General features: G+C 39.7%; 1 protein-coding gene across 5 annotated transcripts in view; it reads left to right on the forward strand.

The window, feature by feature from the left end:
- Positions 1 to 21,281, forward strand: part of LIN28B (lin-28 RNA binding posttranscriptional regulator B) — a 148,545-nt gene extending 127,264 nt beyond the window's left edge. For all 5 annotated transcript variants that reach the window (XM_075923940.1, XM_006118448.4, XM_006118447.4 and 2 more), the window contains one exon: positions 16,351 to 21,281. In XM_075923940.1, coding sequence (XP_075780055.1) covers positions 16,351 to 16,720 — 370 coding nt within the window. In that variant the 3' untranslated portion in view covers positions 16,721 to 21,281. The remainder of the gene's footprint in view (positions 1 to 16,350) is intronic.
- The last annotated feature ends 4,195 nt before the right edge of the window (positions 21,282 to 25,476 follow it).

The following is a 25,476-nucleotide window of genomic DNA, read 5'->3' on the forward strand; positions in this document are numbered from 1 at the left end:
TCATATGTATGTATAGATGTTTGTTTCAGAACAGTAGTTAGGGCAGGTGCAACCCAGCTTTCTTCCCACTTACTACCACTGTGGATGCTTTAGCAGCTCCCAGGTATTCCCAGTACATTGTGGACTAGATCATAAATTGGAATGTTCTTGTCCATTTCTGACTGTGGCATGCTGCCGAAACTTTGACAACAAAAGTTGCAGGAGGGAAATGGCAATTTTTAACAGTTTATAGCTCAGCTAAATCTGAAAGGAATTTCATGGGATAAGCAAAAGGCACGTGTCTAGCCTGAGGGGTTTTAGCTTGTTTAATTTCAGAGGTCTACTGCAAACAAAGTAGGTATGAGAGCTACCAGCTCCGCCTACTACAAATGGAGTGAGTTTCATAGTATGGTGTGCCTTACAATGTACCTCAATTCACTGAGCACTCAGTTTTAGATGTTATTCTAGGGCCTTCTAAAGAGACCTGGTACCAGAGGTTCAATCCTCTTGCAATTCTGTAGGACAATTTCTGTATAGTAGTGTAATTGACAGGCTGCATGTAAATTTGTCAGAAAATAGATGTAATTGCTAAGCTAGCATCTGTGACATAAACAGGTTTCTGGTTCTGAATTGGCATTCCGTGGGTGTGCAAGTGAGTGAAATTATATGTCAGGAGGTGTTATATTTTACTTATGTCCTCTTTTTTTTTCTTTTCTTTTTTTGCAATTCCTTCCTTGCTCTCTTTCTCTTGGCTTGATCAGCTTACATGAGGTATGTGTGTTACACCATCCTGTAGGCCACTGCAGAATTTGGTTCTATGTAACTAATACCTGATCTACACTACAAATTTGGGTAAACATAAGTCACTTTGCCTCAGCCTAGTTGTGCACTCACAATTGTTTTCTGCCGATGTAAATACCACCACCATCTCCCTAAATGGCACTTACCCATGCTCGACCATGTGGTCAGTACAGTACAGCATAGATACCACATGATCTATGTCAATCCTAATGGTCCTCCAGCAGCTGTTCCACAATGCCTCATACTGACCCCTCTGGTCAAAATTGGGAACTTTACTGCCCAAAGGAGACTGAAATCAACCCTCCATTTAAAAAAACAACATGTATTGGCCAGCTTGGTAAGCTGTTCTTTCAGTGCCCTTAGGACGAAGATACCAGCTAAAATTACCACCACTTGTGGAACATAGTGCCAATGCTCCATGCCATTACCCTGTGCTCATCGATGGCAATGTTAATCATCCTGGGAAACAGAGAATGAAATGTTATTAATTCTAGGGATGTGAAAGGTTAACAATGTTTAACCGGTTAACTGATTCACTGGGATTTTACATCCCTAATTCATTCCTTCTTGATTTCCCCCACCTTGCCCCTGCTGTGCCATACTTGCCTTGGAGAGTGCTGGAGAGTGGTACTGTACGCAGAAGATCCAGGGCTGTAGTATTTATAAGCAAGTCTGGTTTAAAAAGTGTTCTGAAATCTAACTCTCTTTCCATTAAAAAACAACAAATGGTCTGGTAGCACTTTATAGATTAACAAAACATGTAGATGGTATCATGAGCTTTCGTGAGCACAGCCCACTTCTTCAGATGACCAGAGTGTTAGATGTCCAGAACTAAAATAAGTGGGGGAGAAGGGAGAGGAGGAGGCAGGGGGAGTGAGAGAAGAAAAAAAGGTGGGGGGAGAAGCGGTGGTGGGTATAAAAATGTCAAGGGGAAAGCCAAGCTGGAATGTAACAGGAAAAACAAATAGTCTATAAATACCTAAAGACTGGATAGTCAAGAGAGGCAGATAAGAAGCATTAGTAGGCAATAGAGAAGAAGAGTATTAACACCAGATACTATACAGACAAAGAATCATTGGCACCTTCATTGTGTGGTAGGTTGATAATGTCTCACCATCCAGTATCTTTATTTAATCCATTAGCATGAGTATCAAACTTGTGAATGAATTGTAGTTCCAGTCCTTCCCTGTGTATTTGGCTTGTGGAATTCGTCGGTAACAAAACATTTCCATTGTGGCTGTAAGGACAATGGTACCTCTGCCTGTGATTTGTCTGTACTGCCCCCATTTCTGCTGTAGTACATCTGAGCATGATAAGGAGGAGACAGAAGAGGAGGCAGGAGGTTATATTCAGTGAGATCCTCTGCAAGCCAGTGCTGTATTAGACCATGAATAGAAGGGCTTGGTGGGTGAATGTTGCAGAAGGCAGCAACAGCAGACAGGAGAAAGGCCCAGAAGTCCCAGCAGATGCCGCAGTCTTTTGTGGACTCATAGGATCAGCAGTCATGGTGCTGCTGTGGGGATGGCCGGCCCCAGCCCAGGTGCCCCCGATGCTCTGAGTACTGGTGGGAGCTGCAGTGGCAGTAGCCCCAGCCTGGGTGTCCAGGCCCCAGCAAATACCGTTTGGGACAGAAGCCCAGATCCCAGAGCTGGGGGGGCTGCTGCAGCACAAAGTGATGGAGGTGAGGCTGATCTCCCTCCAATAATAGCCATACCGGAGAAGGACAAGTCCTGTCCCTCCACAGCCCAGCTGATTTTGGGGAGATCAGATTTCATGGGGAGGGCTTATTTCATGTTTTCAAAGCTGTGAAATTGGTAGGGCTCTAGCTAGAGGTATTGAGGAACCACTGAAAAATCACTATCTAGGGCTGTGTCTAGACTACATGCCTCTGTCGTCAGAGGCATGTAGATTAGACACATAGGCAAAGTCAAATGAAGCTGCGATTTAAATGATCGCGGCTTCATTTAAATTTACATGGCTGCCGCGCTGAGCCGACAAACAGCTGATCAGCTGTTTGTCCGCTCAGCGCGCTAGTCTGGACGCTCCCCTGCCGACATCAAAGCCCTTTGTCGGCAGCCCCGTTATTCCTCGTGGGATGAGGTTTACCGGGGCTGCCGACAAAGGGCTTTGATGTCAGCAGGGGAGCGTCCAGACTAGCGCGCTGAGCGGGCAAACAGCTGATCAGCTGTTTGTCGGCTCAGCGCGGAAGCCATGTAAATTTAAATGAAGCCACGATTATTTAAATCGCGGCTTCGTTTGACTTTGCCAAAACAACAAATCTACATGGCTCCGTCGACGGAGCCATGTAGTTTAGACGTACCCTAGATGCCTAAATGTGGATTAAGATGCTTAATTGGATGCTCCTCTTTTTTAAACAATTCCATGTTAATCTCTACAACTCCTGAACAAAGGTAAGATTGTTCCATTTTGATTTTTCTGGCATTTGGTGGTAGAAACCAGGTGTCAGATTTTTGAGATGCACAGCACAGACAGTGCACCCTGCTGAGAGGAGAGGTCAAAGTGGCTTCGGTCACTAAGAGCAGTGGTTCTCAATTAGGGGCACATGTATCTCTGGGGATACACTGAAGTCTTCCAGGGGGTACAGTAACTCATCTAAATAGTTGTGTATTTATTTTATAATTATATAGTACTACAAGATTTATCCAGCATTGCTTGAGTACTTAATTCATTTTTGTTTTTCTTCATTTAAATCATTGCTCTGGGGTGGGGACTAGAAATGAGCAGTTCAGTATACAGGCTGCCCTGAGAAGAAAGGATCGCAGCATCTTGGGGCCAGGTGGGATGTGCCTCTCCATGGGTGCTGCAGCTTCAGCGGATACAGCCGGGGGAGGGGTACATGTTCCCCAAATGGGACAGATCTAGGTTCATCTGCCCCCTGCACTCCTCAGCCAGAGTGAGGAATGGAGCAAACTGCATTTTCCCCTTGCTCCCTGATGAAGAACAGATAGCAATGTGCTTATACAAATTAGGGAAGGGGACCAGCTGCAGCTTCCCTGCCCTTCCTAAAGGGTGCCTGGTGTGGGAGGCTCAGGGCTGGGGCAGTCCCAGATTGGGGGTATCCCTAGCTAGCCCTTAGCTAGCCTGCTTGGTGATTCTGTCTCTTTTCTGTATGGTTTTATGTGTTACCCAACCCTGTGCCACAAAACCAAATTCTTACCTTGCTTTAAGTTGTGATAAAAGGACGCTGCATACCAAATTTAGTGGTCCTAGCTCTTACAATTTAGAAGGAGTTCTTGGACAGACAGAGAGACTCACTCATTCACAGAGACACAAACTCAGATATAGAGTAAAAAAATGAGAAAGTGAGCAATTTTTCATGAATAGTGTGCTGTGGCACTTTCTGATTTTGTAAGTATGTTGTTTCAAAGTGAAGTGATATTTGGGTATGCAAGACAAATCAGTCTCCTGGAAGGGGTACAGCAATCGAGAAAAATTACAAGCACTGACTTAGGCTACGTCGACACTGCAGAGTTTTTCCGGGATACCTCCAGTATCCCAAAAAAAATCTGCTGCATCCAGGGAATGCGTCTGCCCTTCCAAAAAAAATTTCAGAAGAGCAGACACACTTTTTCAGCATCCCGGTAAACCTTGTTTTATGAGGAAGAAGGGATGTTCTGAAAAAGGGTTTTTTTCCTACATTTGACCCAGTGTAGATGGGCCAAATGTCAGAAAAGCCTCGTCTGAAAAAAGAAGCGGAAAAAGCTACACAAATTGCAGTTCACAATTTGCATAGCTTTTTCTGGAAGAGCGGTGCAGTGTAAACATATCCAATAGTGTTGAGGCTCCTCTCATGCCAATAGGAGAAAAGAGGGTATTTGCCCTAGAGCCCTAAGGGGTGGGTTGGAGAGCCTAGTTCCCAGCCCTGCTCCCTTCCACCTGAGGTCCTGCCCCTTCTGGGGAGTCCAGAGCTGAGCCCTCCTCCCCCACCACCACCACACACACATATCTTGTCCAGGGCCCAGCGAAGTCAGTCACCAGCCCTGATCTTATGGATACATATCGGGGCTAGAGGTGTAGACTCTGGCTTATGTCAGGTCTACATGATCTTCTGTGGCTCTTTACGGTCCCTTTTGCTATCAGAAGGACATGAAAAAAGTTAGGGCAAGAGCTAGTTTTGGTTCCCTACCTTATGATGTTGGATAAATAGTTCTGAGTGGGAAGGAGTTAATTAATTTAAATGGAAGCTGATAACTTTTTAACCATAGGCTGCTAAGAGCTCCCTTGTGGAAATGAGCTATTTTCTCCATAGTTCCAGTTAAGATTTAGTTGCAGGAGGATGTAAGATTCAAACACAGGAGGAATTGTTCATAAGGCACTTGGAAATCCGTTCTAATGAAAAAAGTCATTTATTTTTCTATAGCAGAACAATGTCCCAATTTAGAGCCTATAATGTTGACTGCTAGGGAAGGATTAGGTTTAGATAAATGTGTGTGACATAGGCATTATTCTGTGTTTCCTTTGCCTTGTCAGTAGCTGCGTCTGTCTACCTGCAATGTGCTATGCACAATATTTAAAAATTCTTCTTTTTAAAAATAGTTTAATGTGTACCCAGTAAAATTAATGTATTGTTAGGTAATAGTCATTTTTGTATGTTTAACGTTCATATTTTGGGGCATCTAACTTACCTGTTAGATCAGAGAAAACTAAAAAAGTCACTATATATTGTGGTACACTGGCTCATTCTGAAAGGATATTTTCTGTATAAAATGGGTTAGTAAAATGTTTCTATGCCGATGTTTTGCATGCTAAATTTGAGAGAGGATTTTGGTGATCAGTTTCTGAACGCCTGAAAAATTAATTCACAGTTCACTAACCTGACTGAGGGAGGGGCACTCAGACTCTGGACTTCCCCCAGTGGAAGTGGGGTAAGCCGACCGTTGGGTTGGGTGTCAGCTCAGAGATTTGACATGGAGCACGAGCACTGGCTCATCCTGCTATAGGTGAAAGTCCCAAGTCTCATCATGGGGAAGGACAGATTAACTCTTTTGGGGGACCAGGGCTATTAGATTTTGGGGGACCCCCATAGGTTCCAGAGTGCAGCCAGAAATGAGGGTTTCAGTGGTGGGAGAGGGTTTTGGGTTGAGGCAGAAGGATGGGTGCAGGAGGGGAGGAGGTCTTCAACTGGGTTCTTGGGTGGGGTTGTGGATGAGGCATTTAGGGTGCAGGAGGGGCTTCAGGCTGAAGGTAAGGGGAGTGGACTCAGGGCAGAAGGTTGGGCTTGAAGTGCAGAGTCTGGGAGGAAGTTAGGATGCAATGGGGGCTTAGGGGTGTGGGGTCTGGGAGGGACTCAGGGGTCTGGGAAGGAGTTTGGGAGTTAGAGTGCAGGAGGGGGCCCAGGGCTGGGGCAGGAAGTTAGACTGTGAGGCACTTACCTGGAGCAACTCCTGTTTAGTGGCTGGAGGAGGGAGCGGTGGCTCTGTGTGGCCCCGTGCTTCCTGGACAATGGGAACTGCAGGGGTGAGAGGGATGGAATTTTCCCCAGAGCTGGCGACAACTCAGCTCCAGCCCAGGTCTGGGCCATGCCACTTCCCACAGCTCCCTTTCACAGGAAACAGTGAACCAGACCCAATGGGAGCTGTGAGGCTCTGTGGCTATGGACCCTTTAGGAGTTTAGATGAACACTTGGACCACTTTGAGAAATACTGATTTGTCTGACTGTTTTCAACCTGATGTATTTAAGTGGTCACTGAATTTGAAACTGCTCTATCATGTAATGAGAACTGAGTCCATTTTTAAAATATTCCTTTTCATTCCATGCTGTGTTAGTGCTGGGGACTGATACATATTTTCTCTTTTAAAATCTGACATAAATATTGTATTCTTGTATCAAGATTGCACATTGTAAAATTGTTTCTCAGAAATTCTTAACTCTCACTAGAGAGAAAACAATTGTGTTCATGTACTGTTTAATTGCTACAAATCAAAGTACAGCCAAAGCATTTTTCCTTCAGGAGACATATTCATACCTATTTATATGTGATTGTGTGAAAATAATTTCCCTTCTTGTCTGCAAACTAGACTGAGTGGACAGTGTAGATAAGATTGCATGGAAAGGAAAGGAATTGTCAGAGAAGTTATTTTCAAGAACTAATATCTGTGTCATCATGTCCATTTTTAGAATAATAATAAAATGGCTGAATTCTATATGGGTCAGTATGGTTAAACCACCATCTTACTTTTTTATCCTGGTTGCTTCATATAAGAAGGTTTTAGTAAACCATAGTTCCTCATTGTAAACCAATTAATTTCACACCAAACTTAAACTGATTGCCTGATTTTTCAGACAAATGCTCTGTCTGATTCTTTAGTTCCTTTCTTGGGAAAAAAAATCAACAACAAAAGAATATAACCAATTGATATTACTCCTAAAATACACTAGGGAGAACAGATTGTGATAGAAATAACCACATGAAAGTATTCAATCTGATGAGTTTACATTTAGGCATTTCATTTTTTGTAATGAGTGCATTCATCAACAATAATCGATACAGTGCTACTAGAAACCATGCAGAAAGTATCTTTGTGATGTTGTTGGGGTTATCTAAATGTGAGGCAAAGGAAGACTTTGGAGAAGAGAGAGGCTTTTAAATAGCTTCTATAGAAATTTAACATCTTAGATCTTACTTGATATCCTTGTAGTATATGATTTTTTTTATTGGGGGGGATATAAAGGTGAGTATTTTTTAAGCAGATTAGCTTTTCATTCATCTCACAAACCTAGTAAAATTGTGGATTTTCAAATGGAATTTCATCCTAAAAGCTCCAGGTCTTCAATCAACTTCCCCAGCATGGACCCCCCACTATAGGCCCCCACTGCAGCTAACAGGGCCCCTCCTGCATGGGTACAAGGGCCAAATTAGCAGATATAGTTTCAGGGTCAGGAATTTGATCCGAAGGTACCATAGTGTAAAATTCCAGCTGAGTTAATTTAAATTGTTTTCTGGTATGTTTTATTAAAACTATAGGAGCATAATTTACAAATATATCTAAACATTTTAATAGATAAGTAAATAAGATTGTTTTGTAAGCACCTATCTGCTTTAATTGAAGGGTAATAAAGTAATGTGACATATTAAATACATTCAGTGTGTCAGACAGAGTAGTTTCTGGAAAAATCTTAAAACTCAGCCAGTCTTTTTCATTGCTTAGAATGAGCGGAGTATGCTTCTGGGTCTGTCTCATTTTTGTTACATGTCTCATGTTGTTGTTTTTTCCTTCAAGAAAGCCTGATCATGATGCCCTCCTTTCTAAATTAATTTACACACCAGTGCATTGGAATTGCAAAGAATACACCACAATATAAAATATGTCCTGATGAGTTGTGAATCAGCACTGTGAAATGCTGCACAACCATATGAATATAATTCCTATAAAATGAGCAGTACTTATGCCATTATAACACAAATGAGCCATACCATTGCTTTGTTATTTCTAGGATTTATGGAATTTTTAAATGATTAAGAAAATAATCCAAATAAACCTTTAAAAAACAAATAAACCTTCATTTATAAGAATTGGGATGAAGACATTAAATGGGTAGCAGGCTCCATAGAATCTAGAGCTGACCTGAAATCCTACCCACCCTTCCCCCCCTCTTTTTGCTTTAATGTAAAGTTCTTGACTATTCACACAGAACTTGTTTCTTTTGTGTCTGTAACAGCTGACAAAAATATCCCTCCCATTCCATGACAGTTGCTATCTGTTTTCAAGTTGCTGTGATTTTGACTTCATATTCAGCTTCTCTGTCTCTTACTGCTCACAATATCTGGAAAGAAAGACATCAGATATGTGCCTACTATTTATATTCTTAGCAATACAAGGATGATGTCCTGTTTAAAATAAAAGTAGGTTAAAGTGACTTCCTAGCACTCAATCAGGTTGACATTTTGACTGTTGATTTCTGTACAAAAAATTAACAAATGAAAGTTCTCTGACAAGTTAGCCTTCAGTGGCAGTGTTTCACCTTTACATAATGCAAACATATTAAAAGCTTCTGTTTAGCTTCAGGAAATTAAATGTGATGCTCTCTGCTTTTAGAATGCTTACTGGGAAAGGTTTAATATCCAGTCTTGGGTTATTGGAATCTTTAAATCATCCATAAAAATATTATTGATTCCCATGAAAAATGGGCTCCTATATTAGCTGACAGTCTGAAGCATCTTTAATGCTGTAGTAGCATTTATAACTTCAGCTGCTGCATTGCACTGACTGAAGTGAATGATACAATGTAACATGGGGCAGACTGTTTTGTTATTGTTACTCTGATCATATATGTTCTGCCTGTGATTGTTCAAGGGCACAGAAAGAGAAGTTCTGGGTGTTCCTATCTCCTTCTCGGCCCCCAAATCCCACCACCTTGTTCTTGAGACTGAAATCACTGAAGCCCTTGAATATGGAACAATTATGTTCAATGGTAATCTTCTTGTTATTTCATGGATAGTTTAACACCTCTAGCATCAGAATAGGGATAATTAGAGAAAACTGCCCTGTGTTCTGTTTGCAAGAATTCTTATTTCCTCAAGTAAGTTGTGGAGCTAATGACTAAAGAAAAAATTATTTATAAACTTAAATCTGTTAAACATTTAGGCTTAAATGTCATGTGTTGTAAAACCTCTCATTTGCACATGCTATAAAATAGCATACCATCTTTCTAAGCATTTAAACTACCAACCTCTGCACTGTCTTAGAAACCATTCACTGTTTACAGTGCACCAAAAATGCAGTTTTTATTACCGATTAGTATTTAAGGGTGGAGGGAATTAGCCAGGGAACATTTAAACGAGTTAAACACTCCTCTTTCTCCTCTACCCTTTAATTAGATGTAAAAAAATCATGTAAGTAAAACCAGTAAGTAATGTAAAGTTTTTTTCTGACAACAGATAATACCACAGAGCTGCACGATTCATTGTCATATATATTGGATTATTATTGTCCAAATCATATTATAGGTCAGGATGAAGACACATACAATTGTCCTGGCCTTCCTTGTTGCTTAGGTCAGCCAAGCTGTAATCATGGCCAACTGTTTGCAAGATAGTGCTCGTGTCACTATAAATTCTTCATAAGTATCAACATGAAAACATGAGTTTAAATTAAGAAAAGCTAAATGACAGGTATGTTTTACTTTGCATTTATGCTTCCGAAGGCATGTGTGATTTTTAAATTAATTCCCGTCACCAGACTGGTTACAATTAATATTGCATCTTTTACATTTACATCCTTTTTCATTACTATTCACTTAATGTTTCCCTTCTACTTTGTAAAACTCTCAGCTTAATTATGAATTTGGGGTGAACTAGTGTTTAGAAGATAAAATATTTCTAAACTTCCTAGTGTGGTGGTCTTTTATATTTCCTTTCTTGGTTGTAGATTTCAATAGACTTGTTTTCTTGAGGTTGATTTTAAAGTATGTTGAGGATGTTATCATATGGTGCTAGACAGATTTCCTGAGGCTTTCATTGCATGACATTTTTCATTTCTTGTGTTTTAGAAGCAATCCTAATCTACCTCCCGTACTCAGCTAACTGTAGGATAATTGTCATCTCTTTATCTGCACTTCATGTTGTGTTAGGTTTTGAGTATGCAGTCACCTAATAAATTATGGGAGCCTATTAAGACTATGAAGGGATGCTTCTTTTATAGCAAATCTTTTCCAAGAAATAGAATCAGGAGTTACTCATATTGATGTTAGCTGAACATTAGACATTGCATTGTCCTACACATCACAAGATGTAAAGTAGTGTAGTTTGTTTTATTGTGACTTTCATTTTAAGATGCTGAAATAAATCATGTTTAAGTGGTATTTTTATTTTGGATAATCATTTATCCCAATGTTATTGGTTTGGATTATATGTATTCATTCAAATGTATACTTGCTTAATTTTCCTTCATATGAGCTCACCTGTATATTGTTTTATATATTTATGTATTCAAATCGTACATGAGAATATATAAATCCAGACATAGGCCAGCCTGTGCATGTATATCATAATGTATTGGGTTGCATTTCATTGTGGTGTAATGTAAGATTATATAGCTGACACATTAGCAATTACAAACAGTTTGTGTTTTGAATGGTCAGCTAGAACAAAAGGGTTAATAGCACATTTTCATGTCCATGTGGTATCATTTGTGTGCTCCGAGGTGGCTGACCATTTCCATTTTGGTGTCAGTCTCATGAGAATGAAAGCATTTCAGAATGGGGTGTGATCTGTCCTGCTAGTAAGCGTGATTGACAAGGAATGAATACATAGTCAGAAGAAGTGAATAAATCCCACCCTACTGTTTAAGCCCAGGCGCACACGAACAGGCACATATGTAATTTAATGCAACACTTCAGCCAGCAGGCTGACTTTCCTGGTGACAAAAGCATGCCTGAAAAAGCCAAATTACAGTTTAATTATAACGGTGTCTCTTAAAGCAAGGGCAACAAAAACCACTATCACAAATTTAAGTAAACTGGGGGAATCAAACTATTTTGAAAGCAGATTTAATGATAAATATATATGCAAAAGCTGATTGAGGCCCCTGGAGTGGAAGTGGAGGCCCTGACAGCAGGTTCTTGGTCAATTGGTGAGGCGAAATGGTTCACTGAATTGGATAACACAGTGCATACCATAGTGACTGATTAAATTGATTTGTCCATGGCTGCAGCCTACTCTATTACTGAGGCCCTTTAACCTATTTTCGAACTCTTTTGAGAGAGAGAGAGAGAGAGAGAGAGAGAGAGCACTCTGGATGAATGTTATCCCAAAGGAAGGAAGTGAATTTAAGTTAAATTTACAGCAATAAAATTCTCTCCAGAATTAAAATCTGATATATCATTTCCAAAGTGGAGTACAATCCTTATCAACATATAGATAGGAAATCACAGAATAAATATACTATATAGAGATCAGGAGGAAATTGAGAAAATACCATTCTTTAATATCAATTTAAATCATGACACACATCCCTTATATTTTAGTATTTTTCTAAAACTTTTTGAGGAGGGTGGAAGAGATTACTGTGGTTATATTTCAGTTGCAACACTTATTGTTTTATCTAGTGGTTTTACAGAAACCTTATCTGACAGACAATATACCAGTAAGAGATCTTCATAATGGCTTTGGTTTGGACATTTGTTTTGAAAAACTATGTAACTGAGGGAAAGAAACCAATGTATAATGTTTAATATAGTAAACATTTTTACCAAACTTAGGAAATAGCTAGCATTCTGGTCTTAGAGAATAGGGTGCTTGTAGAGTATCTAAACATTTATTTAATCTTGCTGAAATCGAGAAAATAAATGCTAGATGACTGTGGTTTGTAAAACCGTGCCTTCTATCTTTCTTTCTTTCTTTCTTTCTTTCTTTCTTTCTTTCTTTCTTTCTTTCTTTCTTTCTTTCTTTCTTTCTTTCTTTCTACTGCTTAGCATAATTAAGGTTGCTGGGTCAGTTTACAATACATGCAAACAGACTCAATTTGAGAAAGAGTTCTTCAACCCTACTGCCCCGTTGCACAAAGAAGAGATGTATACTGAATATTTTAAAATGTTAGCTCATCTGAAGCCACTTAAAGACTAATTTTAGGGTTTTGTTGTTGTTGTTGTTGTTGTTGTTGTTACACTTTTGAAAACTGGACACAATTATGCCATTACAACATCCTCTACAAGAATTGTAAAAATATTATGGAATTCTATGTGTCATTTGACTTCTCCGAGTTATAAATTGTCCTTTGTAAATTCAGGTTGGCCAGGGCAAGGACATTTTTGGATCATAATGGGTGAGCAAGAATTGCAAGAGAGAGCAATGTTTCCTTGTCAGGAAATATTCATGGCAATTTTGCAAGGGCTGATATAAACTATATACTGTTTTTGGCAATTTCTCTTCCAAAAGTTAAATCTATTTCATAAGCTAAGGCAAACACAGCCATATGCTTAAATTTGGGCATCTGAGTAGCTAAACACAATGGTTACAAAAATGCATATAAGTGTTTGAGGCTAAAACTTCATTTTCTAGTTATCTGGAATTTTAAATTATCTCACTATAGATTAGTTTCAAAGCCCATTGAAGTCCCTGAAAAAGTTCATCCCTTGTTTACAGAATTTGGATTTAAGCATGACAATCACGTCATATGATTTGATGTTTTTAAAATTAATTAAATTTATGCATATATAAGATTTATAATGCTGGTTATAGAAACACAGCAAATACCTGCATAAAACTCTTGGTGAATGTAACAGGATGGTCTTATTATATCAAAGAAATTATCATCATAGAGCTGCACTTTGTGCATGACAATAGCTTGTGCAATTATTTTCTTTTTAACATATAATACAAGAATGTATATATACTGTTTTAAGAAATCATAAATGTAGCCTGTCTTATGAATAAGGATCATTCAGTTAGGTATTTACTTGAGGACTGCCGGACTGAGCCCTTAGTTAACAAGATTACCAGTAAAGTATTTTACATTCTGGTTGTATGTTTAATCACTGGCATGGTTGTTTTAAAGAATAAAGTTGTGTAATGGTTGTACATTCTGAAGTTTGCTTGTTTTTCGAAGACTTCACTTTAATTGTGCTGAGTTATGGATTTCCAGGGAAGAAAACAATGAACCCATTTGTATCACTACTACTTTTTTAAAACAGAAACTGTTAATGTCCCCTCAGTACACTATGTTGCAACCACTTAGCAATAAGTATTGTAAAACGCATCCACCTAGCCTCCATCCCCCTCTTACCATGCCCTTTCCACTTATGCAGCTGGGCCCCTGACACCATTCCCCTTCATCCCCTTGTAGCAGTGTCGGGCTCTGATAAATGAATTGGGGGTGGGGACACGTCATTCCCCTTCCTGCAGTTATTACTGAGAAGAGTAACAGAACAAGGGATTTATGACTGTTCCTACAGAACCTCTTCCATGGAATGAGGGAACATCCCTTTAAGGGAAGTCCAGTGGCTGCCTGGCCCAGGGGAGTTCATTGAAATCATGCCAACAGCTGGCAGTGGGAAAAGCAACCCAGCTCCTGATCTACCTCCAGCTTGGCCTCATACAAAAACTCCTAGATCATGGTCCTGGGAGGTTGAACTCCACTTTTCTGTGAAGCCGGGAAGAACTCCCCCTCACAGGGGCCCTTGCAGAGATTTCCTTTCCCTTGCCTGGGGGGAAATGATTCTAGCCCATTGTCATCATAATGGCCTCTTCACTCTTTTGGAGCTGACTAATTTGGATGCTATACAGTTTTTCAGGAGGTTTGCTCCTCTGGAAGGGTTGGGTAAACTATGAGACTGTTTATCAAAGAACATTGAATTTATTTAATTTCACCATTATTCAACTGTTAACAGAGGGTGAGTGCTGTGCCTTCTCTACCTATTAGCTAATATGGAACAACCATGATTAATTAGTAAAGATGAACTTGTAGGCTATCATAGCCTGGGTTTATTTTTGCAACAACACTTTTAGTCATTAACCTAAATTAAACACACTAGCACTCCAACAGCTTATTGCTAAAATATTTAAGTGAAGAAGATATTTAATCTATATTACATGAGCTACAGACTTTTTTGTGGGCACATTTGAATATTTGGTGCCCTCTAGTGGATCATTCTAATGTTATCAGTCCAAGCACATTCTCTGAGATTATTATAGAGAAATACCCCGGGTACTTTTGATAGAGTCCACACATCTATTTTTACAGAGTAATAAACTATTTTAACTTTTGTTGCCACTGAAAGGTATAGAAAATTATTATTTTTCCTTTAATATTTTTCTAATATTTTGCACACTGCATTGAGGACTATTGGGTCTTGCACAAAAGTACCCTTACAACTTCACGCTTATGTATGTAGGCCAGATTTTTAAAGCTAATTAAATGCATCCTTAGGCCTCTAAATACATTTGAAAATCTGGCCTGAGGATTTGATCTATTAAGTCATGTCTACACTAGAAAATTATTTTGAAAAAACTAAATTCAACTTAATAACTCCTGATTTTACAAAATTGAAACAGCGATTCCCCACTACGGCGAAGTCTCGAAATTAGTCCGATGCAGATTGCATTAATGTGGATGCTCTACCTTGACGTACAGCCCCAGGAAACACTGGGGAGTAATTAGGTCTAGGGCTGGACTGAGGCATGGGCAAGCCAGGCAGCTGCCCAGGGCACCAACCAATGGGGGGTGCCTGATGGCAGCTGTAAGGGGTGTGTGGTGTCCCTTACAGCTGCCATCAGGCACCACGCACCCGGCTCCCACAGCGCCCTTCCCCGCATGGCTGCGGAGCTCTGCATGGCCCAGCGCGCGCGCTAGCAGTGCTGGCTGGGCCGGGCCGGGCAGCACATGTGCCATGCGTCCTGGGTGTGGGCCCCAGGCTGCGCACCAGTGGCCATGGGCGGCTCGCGCATGCACCATGCACCCTGGGGGCGGGCGCGCGCATGCACCGTGCGCCTGGGGGCGGTGCCGCATGCCCAGGCCCAGTGCGCCAAAAGGGCTCGGGCCAGCCCTGATTAGGTCGAATTACTCTGGCGAGCAGTTATTTCAAAATAGCAGCAGTGGAGCAGCCACACTAACACTATTTCGAAGTAATGATTTTGAAATTAGCGTTACTTCTCAAGGAAAGGAGTACAGATTTCAGAATAACACCCTAATGTACACCGGGGCTTACAGTCAGTAAATAGACTCCCACTGTCTTCAGTGAGCTTTGGCTCAGACTCTAATTGAGGGCCAGATTCTGTGACAGTGATACTAAAGTGCTCGTGAAGGGATATATGAATGAAGGTGGTAGAATCTCGCCTAAATGAAGGTGAGATTTTTTTAGTAGCTGAGGGTATGTCTACACTACCCCGCTAGTTCGAACTAGCGGGGTAATGTAGGCATACCGCACTTGCAAATGAAGCCCGGGATATGAATTTCCCGGGCTTCATTTGCATAAGCGGGGAGCCGCCATTTTTAAATCCCCGCTTGTTCGAACCCCGTGTAGCGCGGCTACACGGGGCTCAAACTAGGTAGTTCGGACTAGGTTCCTATTCCAAACTACCGGTACACCTCGTGGAACTAAGTAGTTCGGACTAATTTCGAGGTGTACCGGTAGTTCGGAATAGGAATCCTAGTCCGAACTACCTAGTTCGAGCCCCGTGTAGCCGCGCTACACGGGGTTCGAACAAGCGGGGATTTAAAAATGGCGGCTCCCCGCTTATGCAAATGAAGCCCGGGAAATTCAAATCCCGGGCTTCATTTGCAAGTGCGATATGCCTACATTACCCTCCTAGTTCGAACTAGGAGGGTAGTGTAGACATACCCTAAATGATTGAGGAGTACAAGTCCTAACCACTTTCAATGGAACTTGTGCAGCTAAATCACTCAGAAACTTCTGAAAAAAAATCTTACTTTAAATCCTTGCAATCAGGAAATAAATGCTATAAAATATTGAGTGGAAGGAAACCCACTGTTTTACAAATGTGTTGTGTTTTTCCATGTTAAATTAAAAAATGGTTACACATCTCTTTCTTTCTTTCTTGAAGAACATTTCTATTGATGTATTTTATAACAAACTCTCTTTTTCATTTGTAGATGCTACAATTGCGGTGGCCTTGATCATCATGCTAAAGAATGTAGTCTACCTCCACAGCCAAAGAAGTGCCATTACTGTCAGAGCATCATGCACATGGTGGCTAACTGCCCTCATAAAACTGTTACACAACAGCCCACTAGTTCTCAGGGAAGATATGAAGCAGAACCACAGCCTTCCACTTCCGCTTTCCTGAGAGAAGGGGGAGGGGCTTATGGCCATTCATCTCCATCCTATTCTCAGGAGGGAAGGTCAGAAATCTTAGAACGTTCAGGCAGGTCTCCGCAAGAAGCCTCCTCCAGTAAGTTATCTGCATCACCTGAAGAACAAAGCAAAAAGGGGCCTTCTGTTCAAAAAAGGAAAAAAACTTAAAACTTTGTCATAACCTTTCAATTTTCTTTACCCTCTTGGAATGTCTACCTCATGCAAGTACAGGGGAAATAATTTCACTATCAGTAGCTGACCTGAAATTTTAACTACTGTTGAGAACTGTGAATTTATGTTTTTTAATAGACAAATCACTCCAAGCAAATTACAGTTGAGCAGGGTGTCTTGTGTTTTACCTCCTGTGTGTGTGGATGTGCATGAGTGCATGTGTCTCTGTAATGTCTTTCTGTCTGTCTGTATACAGATCTATAATTGCTATCTCTGTATATGTAGGCATACACACACCAGCAGAACAGTTTCCATTTCCCAGGATACATCATCAATTGTGAAGCAGTAGTCATAGTTCAGAATGCTTTTAGATTCTCGTTCCTGGAAGCAACCTTGAAACATGCTTTAAAAACCATTTAAGAGCACGACTGTTACTTCTCTACAGACCAAAGGATACTTTGCCTCCCAAAGCTGCCAATGATATGGTACCAAGGTGCTGGAACAATAGGTGTAGTGAGGGTGCTGAGAGCCATTGAACCAAACTGAAAACCTTGTATATAATGGAAACCACTTCTAGTCAGTATGTGTTGCAGCACCCCAACATCTCCAGTTCCAGCACCTCTGTGGACGGTACTAAGAATATTAAGACATTCCCCTAACCCTCTATTCTGGGTAGATATTTTGTTCTTGATCCCCAATGTGTAGTAATGTTTTGTTTGTTTGGGGGTTTTTTCCTCCACACCTGTAAAGGGCATGCCTTGATTAAGTTGCCACAATCTTTGTTTTGGAGTTAAGGCTCCAGAAAAGACAATGAATGTGTAGTTTCTGTGCTGAGATTGCAAATGTTGTGTTAAATGAATATGGTTGAATTTTAAGTTAGATCACTGTTGTATGAGGGGAGAATGTGTAAGTTGGTAGGAACTATTGTTTGAGTAGTACCAAGCTATCACACCTTGTTTTCCCCTTTGCGCTTGTGAAAATCTTGGGGGGGAGGGGTGGCGTAGGCAGCTGCTTCGCTTAGTCCCAATTTGTCCCCCTGTGTCAGTGGACAGATCAAGGGGATTACCCCCTTGTTTACTACTGAAAGTCCTGGTGAGAACTCCCTAGGGTTTTTTTAAGTTAAAGGAAAATAAATACAAAGTTAATGAAATATTGGGGTACAGCCCTTATGGAGAATAAAAATGAATGGGCACTTACAATTGATCAAACTCCCCTGCTAGGCATGTAGTACAGGTACAGTTCTGAGGGTGTGTCTACACTGCCAGGCTTACCTCGAAATAAGCTATGCAAATTGAACCATGTCAATTACATATCTTATTTTGAAATAGCTTATTTCGAAATAGGGAGCGTCTACACAGCACTTATTTCGCAATAGAGCACGCTTCCTCCGACTTCCCTTATTCCTTGTACAATGAGGTTTACAGGAGTTGGAGTAAGAAATCCTCCAGCTTGACAATATTTTGACACTATTTTGAAATAACTGCCTGCTGTGTAGACATGGACTAAGTTATTTTGGAATAGCGCTAGTTATTTTGAAATAGTGTTGCAGTGTAGACATACCCTGAGTGAACAACATACAGATCTGATGCAGAGTGTCCTTAGAGCAGGGACATGCGAACATTGGCACATTTGCCAGAAGCCCTAAGACTCCATCTGCTGTCCATGAAATGGAGAAGACTGCAGACGAGCCTTGGCTCAATACATGCCATGACCACTCCTCTGTACTAAAGATGAACATGTCTGCAAGCCCCATCATATAACTTGCTGGGCTGCACTTTAACCAACCCATGGGCTGCACTTTGGCCATCCTAACATGGTCCATTTGTAATTGGCAGATTAATAAACCATGCCTAAGAAAATATCCTTCTAGCCATCCCACTGCACGTGTAATTTCTTTGGGGAAACCTGTATAATCCTTAGCATTGGCAATAAACAATAGGCTGTTACAAAAACTGAGATGGGAAGGTAGGTTTAAGCTCAGATAATCAAAAAAGAAACATAATGTAGGAAAAGGCAATACTGGGCCAAATTCATATCTGTTGTAATGCCATGCCATTAGCTGCAGTGGCCTTACACCAGCAGTGCATCAGCCCATTAGTTGGCAAGGCCTCCCTCCTCAAATTGTCTTGTCATATGAAACTTCTATTGTAGCTGCTGCTGCTACAGTAAATAGATAAGGATCAGCTGCCTCAGTAAAGGGTGTAAGTCCTGTAGATGAACTTTGACTGAATTCCATGACAGTGTTTGTGAGAATCTCAATGGTTTGTACTGATGTTCTCAGTATGCCGTGATGCAAAGCTTACCTTTGACGATATTGAATGTGATGTATCTATAGAGAAGTACTTCCTTGCCTTATGTGAGGATTGTAAACTTATTTAAATTATGTAGACAAATCAAAGTGGCATTGCTTAACCTTCTAGCAGGTGTAATAACCAGGTGAAATAGCAAAGATGCAAAACTTAGGTCACTTTGAAAATCTAAACCAAAGTTCCTTATAGAAATAGGCAATTGTGGATTTGAACATTGGTCATTCCCTGTTTACATATAAAAAGTTCAGAGCTGAGATCATTAGGAAGTAAGTAATTCTGATATATAGACCTTACTGGTGCTGTTTGAAATAGTTTTGTGCACCAAAACCAGACTGAACTGCTAAGAGCACATACCAAACCTATCTTATTATTGAAAGCGTAGGTTTTATTTTTGTATATTAGAATGTTATCACTATTACATAACTACTCAGGACAAAGAACTTAGCTCAGGGAATATACCATATAATGTTTTTCTTTCTTTACAGAATAGCCTACAGGCCTGCTTACTCAGAAAAAAACCAAATAGACTTTGACCTTTATATCTCAATATAAGTATTATATACTGATAATAATAACTACCTCTGAGTTGACATACCTACGTTTCTTATCATCAGATATCAACTTTTTTGTATTATGATTTCCTGTGAAAATAAGTGATAAAGCAGTATTCCTATACTGGTTGCTTATGTGAATATTTGTGATTTTACATTCATAGGGTCTGATTTTCAGAAATGCTAAGCAGTTGCAGCTCCCATTGAATTCCAGTGGCAGTTATACGTGCTCAGGCCTTCTGAAAAAAAAGTATCATGCCCACTTCGTTTACATAGATAACAATAAAATTATTATTCTGTTTACAGCAAAAGGCTACCTCATACTTACTGCATAAACACACATTTGTGCTGCTCTGGCCTTAAAGGCGGCTGTTGATCTATGGTACATACTTTTTTATCTGTACTATATATGTAAATTGGTAATTCACCACTGCATACTTTAGGGCAAACACTTGTTTAAAATGAAGCATCCATTTGAAATTGTGTAAAGTTTCCAAACATTTCTTTACAGCTTTTTTTTTTTCATCAAAAAGATTGTGGGCACTGTTCACAAAAAACAAAAACAAAACACAGAAACTAAAGCTAACTACAGAACTACAGAGCTGTGATAAGTAACTGATTGATTAGCACTGGATTGCAATAGAAAGTCTAGGTTTCATCCCCAATTTCTCAGATTAAATAAGCTACCTGAAAAGACTCTTGGCTTGTCTCCACTTACTGGGAGATTGATGCTGCGGAGATCAATCTCTCGGGCTTAGTTTTAGCATGTATAGTAAGGACCTGCTAAATCAATTCCTGATAGTGCTTGCCATCATCTCTGGTACTCCACTGGGACACGAGGAGTAAGGGAAGTCAACGGGATAGTTTCTCCTGTCAATCTCCCACAGTGGGGATGTCACGGAAACTAAGCTATTCACGTAGCTGGAGTTGTGTATCTTAAGTCGACTTTCTCCCTTAGTGTAGACCTGGCCTAAGAGAAGGATCTTGGCAGGTCCTTAAGAATTCTATACATTTATGGGGATGATCCATGTTTTGGGGTCCTCCCATAGTTTTGTCACTTTTGATGATGAAATGAAGAGTATTCTCCATTTTGGAACCAACTATAAGAGAAGCTTGATTCCCATATTCCTGACTAAATGTGCACTAACACCTCACATTAGAACCAGTCTACACAGTTGCATTAAAATAGTTTCTGAAAGAGATATACTCCTCACTTTCCCACACTACTGGAGATGAAATTTAAAGCATGGGGAATTTCTTTCCTTATACATCTATCCCTTCCCAGTTCCCCCAAAAAGATACTGGATTCGATCTCCTCTCAGACAACATTGTGGGATGATTTCTCCCCTTCCCATAAAAACTTAAAACAAGGTTCACTCATGCTTACTGAAAAGATGAAACCATTTATTTTAATTTTTAAAAAAGCCTATTTTGGGAGAAAAGTGTTTTTGGTTGTAGTTGATGAATTTGGCATCTTTAGCCTCTAAAACATTTCTGCTTTTAATCAGCTTTTGGGGACTGCCAAAAGTAGTATGTTTTGATCTTAGCTCCCCTCCCTTTTATGGCTCAATTTTATTTTGCACCAGTGCTATTTCAGAGTTACTTCTTTGTTATATACTTAGTTTTGTGAATAGAGCCCCATAAAAGTGTTTATAGATCTTGTAACATTCTTTGTAAGAAGAATTATAAAAGCATGAGAAATCTCATTAAGTCTTAAAATTAATTTAAATTAATTTATCTGTAAGAAAACGTGTATCATAAAAATATATATGTGTATTCCCCTGTGCTGGATTTAAAAGTAATTGGGAAAGATATGTACCTGTGCAGATGCACTAATTTTAATTTTCTAATTATCTTAATGAGATTTGATTATTTGTTTTAGATACAAGCAAAGCCTTGTTAAATGCACCAGACCGTATTTTGGTTACTATCAACAGCCTCTTTAAGATATGTTGGTTGTGTTGCCTCTGTCATAATTGTAGACTGGTGAGGTTGATCTATACTTTTATACTTAAACAGGGCTGCAATTCAATGACTCTGGTAGAATTTTTATGAGAATATTGGAAAGTACCAAACTATTTACTGCCACTGTCAGTAAACCAAATGTCAGAGTAACTAGCTTTTGAAAGGATGATGGTCTTGACTACCTCTTGAATTATTATTTAAGCAACAACTGGTTGACAAACCTCACCAGACTGTGTTTAACTAGTATGTGTTGCTCATGGTAATAATAACAATAAGCATACTAGAGACCAAAGTGAACACTGATTTCTAAATGTCTTTAATACTGTGTCTTATCTAGTGGTTTTAAATTATCCTTTGTAGTATAGATTACCTCATTGTCCGTTTTGACTTGTATGTTGTTTACAAGGTGAAATAAAAATCACTTGAATTGTATTGTTTTTAAAGACAGTGAGTTGAAGTTTTGAAAGTCATTTCACCTGTTTACTATCTTCTGAATGGACTAAAAGCACTGATTGCCTTTCTACATATCATGTATTTTATATTCTCATTTCATTGCCTAATGTCTTTTTATTTCTGTCAATCATGGATATTGTGAGGTTTAAATGAATTACGTGATAAAAAAATAAAACATATAACGTTGACATTTACAGTGGGCTTTGGAGATTTTCTTTGAGTGGAATGGTTGACGGGTAAATAATGATGCCCCTACACAAACTATTCATACATAAGCACAGATAATACTTTTCAGTATATCATCATCAGAAAAGATCATTTTAGTTGTGTAAATTTATGCTTATTCAGAACTAAATCTTGTAAATGGATAATTGTACCTCTCTGCCATATCAGCAAGGCTGCATAAGTTACCCCAAAATATATGTCCTGCTCTCAAAAATTATCACTGGTTTACCATATGCAGCCTATAGCCATTAAGAATGGTTATAAATCCCAGTCATTCAGATACTCAAACAAACCGGCTAAGTATCTTTTGGTATTTAATTCCCATCCCATCTTCATCACCTCATCCTTTTCACAGGAACTGAAAATTTGAAATGTACAATTTTTAATTAAATAGTATCATTTGTATATCATCCAGCACTAATTGAAAACTTCACATGCCAAATCTAAATTTAGCATAATGTTATGCAAATTTGTGAAATCCTGGGGCTACTGAATTTGATTATGTTAAATTCCAAATGCAGCCCCTTATATTTAGGCACTTAAATAATGGTTTTAATTTTCAGTACATAATTTAGAAAGAAGAATGATTTTATACGTTTGTATGATTACACAACAGTAATTCATTCCTGGTTTTCATCATGGATTACTTTTTTCAAATAACTTTTTATTGACACACTATGTTCATTTTCAACTATCAAGAGTAATTTTAATCTAGTTGCTGGTTTCTTGCAGAAAATGTTGTCTGAGATTTAAAGGCAAACATGCCAAGTCTCCTTGACCTCTTAACTATAATAGTTGTAAAATTACAAAGATACAACTGGTTTCAGTTTGGGACTATATAGTGTTTCTGCTGTTGCTAGTAATGCTCAATTTAAGAGGGCCTCTATCAATATCTATATATTTTGTTCAAATAAATTTAAGATAACACCACATATTATGTGTTCTGTAATTTCAACAAGAGTAGCATTACTGAGTACATATTAATGATCTTTAGTCCAAGCACTACAGCAGCTCTTAATGATTATTGGAATGGAAGTCCGTTGAAACTAAAGCAACTTTTTCAGAATAGGAGCAATCTTGAGGTTTCCTACAACTCGATGAAAATTAAAAATGATGCTATTGATTCAGGACCAATAAGACTAGCAAAACTCCTGATATTCATTAATCAATAGAAGAAATGTTGACTAACATTTTAATTATTACTGATCCACATAACATGAGTCATAGAAGTGATGCCCTCAAAACTCCACACAGAGAAATTAAAACACTACCTTTCAGAAGCATTACTCAGCAGCTACATGCATCTGACGAAGTGGGTCTTTGCCCACGAAAGCTTATGCTCCTACACTTCAGTTAGTCTATAAGGTGCCACAGGACTCCTCGTCGCTTTTGCAGATTCAGACTAACACGGCTACCCCTCTGATACTCAGCAGCTAGAATGTTGTTTCTGAGGAATGCTTCTGAAAGGCAGAGTTTTGCTAGAATCACTGAAGGCATTAAGTAGCAGCAACAGCAGAGCTTGGCTGTGATTTGGCAACTTGAGCTGAAGCTAGATAAGAGACCTACTCTCCTTCTGTGGACAAACCACCAGTCTTGCCATTGAGATACTGAGGATGCCCCATTAACATGTGCACTATTGTGGAAGGGTAGAACTAGCTATTTGGGCGGGTGGGGGAGAGAGACCCAACCTGGTACATAGATAACAGATTGAGCCAATTTAAATGATCAATTGTATTGCCTATCCTTAAGGGTTCAAATATTGTGAGTCAGACCTTAAAAAAAACTTCAAAGGATTTTAAAGTTGTTGTAAGTTTTACATTCTTCTCAGTTGACTTTGAGTTGTATGCCTTTTAAGCTTCACATTTTCAGGCTTTTCTCTGTAACTTTGAAGGTTAGAAACTTTAATTTAAAAATAAAACTTAAACACCTCTTCGAATCACAACTCCAAAACCACCGAATAATGTGAATGTCAACAATGCTGTAAAAAATACTGCTCCCTGTTTTTATGGTTAAGTTTGTGTAACCTCCTCCCAAAGTAATAATAAAGAGACCCGCAAAACCAACTCATTTCACACCTATTACGTGAAATTCTCTTTAACTGCTCTTCTACCTTTCATTCATCCTATAAACCAGGGGCTGGCAAAATACAGTCCTTGGGTTGGATCTGGCCCACCAAGCTACCTAATCTAGCCCATCACCTTTCCACAGCCCAGCAGGAGCCTCGGGCAGGTTCTGTGCCTGCTGCACCCCCCAAATGCCACTCAAAACAGCTGGCTGTGGGGGCTCTGTGCATCTCTGCATGCTGTACCATGGCGGGAAGGGTTCCATGTGCTACCCTCACCACAATCTTGCAGTTTCCATTGGCCAGAAATCGGGCAATGGCAGCTGCAAGATTGGGCTGGAGGCAGGAATAACACATGGAGCCCCTGGCCCAAGGGGCATGTGGTGCAAAGAGACAGACTAACTCGGTTACCCCCTGAAGATTCTGCTCTTCCTTTGTGAGAATTACCAGTTAGTAGCTGAAGAAACACGATGAAATAATCACACAGACTTACCAAGCCTACAAGTCATATTGGCATGGGACTGGACTGGGCCTTGAAGTATGGATCAGTATGGATTGTGAGTAAAGGGAAAATGTAGATTTAGTCACGAACAAGTTATTTTTCTTTATTCTGCTGTTTGGTAAAACTTATTTGTGTGAAATTCATGTGCCTTTCCTTCCCCCATTCACTGTACCCCAAGCTGCTTCCAAAGATAATGTTTTTTTCCGTTGTGTTTTAATCTGCTCTTTTCATAGTTTCTCTGTTACACCTAGCAAACCAAGTATGCTTTATCAAGTACATCTTTTGTTTCGTAAATAAAAACACCTTTTTTAAGGTGATGATTGGATTCTCCTGGCCTGGAAGGTAACAGGTCTGTGTGTGTGTGTCCCATCCCTCTCCCCCACCAGCCTAAGAGGTCAGCTAGCAGAGACACAATTTGTTTTCAGTATTTTTTTTTCTTTTTTTAAGCTCTCTTGTGGCAAAAGAGCTGGGGTACCCCTGGGAGAAATTCAAGTCTTTCTTCCTGTTTTTTCAGGGTTTAAATCACTTAATGGTGGCAGCCTATTTGCCTGAGCCAGTGCATCTGTGACTCTGGGGAGGTTTTTTTTGTAAGCAGTGCCTATAGAGGCAAGATATTTAAGGTCTTTTGTAGACCCCCACCTTCTGCACTCAGAATGCCAGAGTGGGGAACAGTCCTGACACTCCCC

Source organism: Pelodiscus sinensis, chromosome 3 (assembly GCF_049634645.1).
Source record: "Pelodiscus sinensis isolate JC-2024 chromosome 3, ASM4963464v1, whole genome shotgun sequence".
NCBI classification, from domain to species: domain Eukaryota; kingdom Metazoa; phylum Chordata; order Testudines; family Trionychidae; genus Pelodiscus; species Pelodiscus sinensis.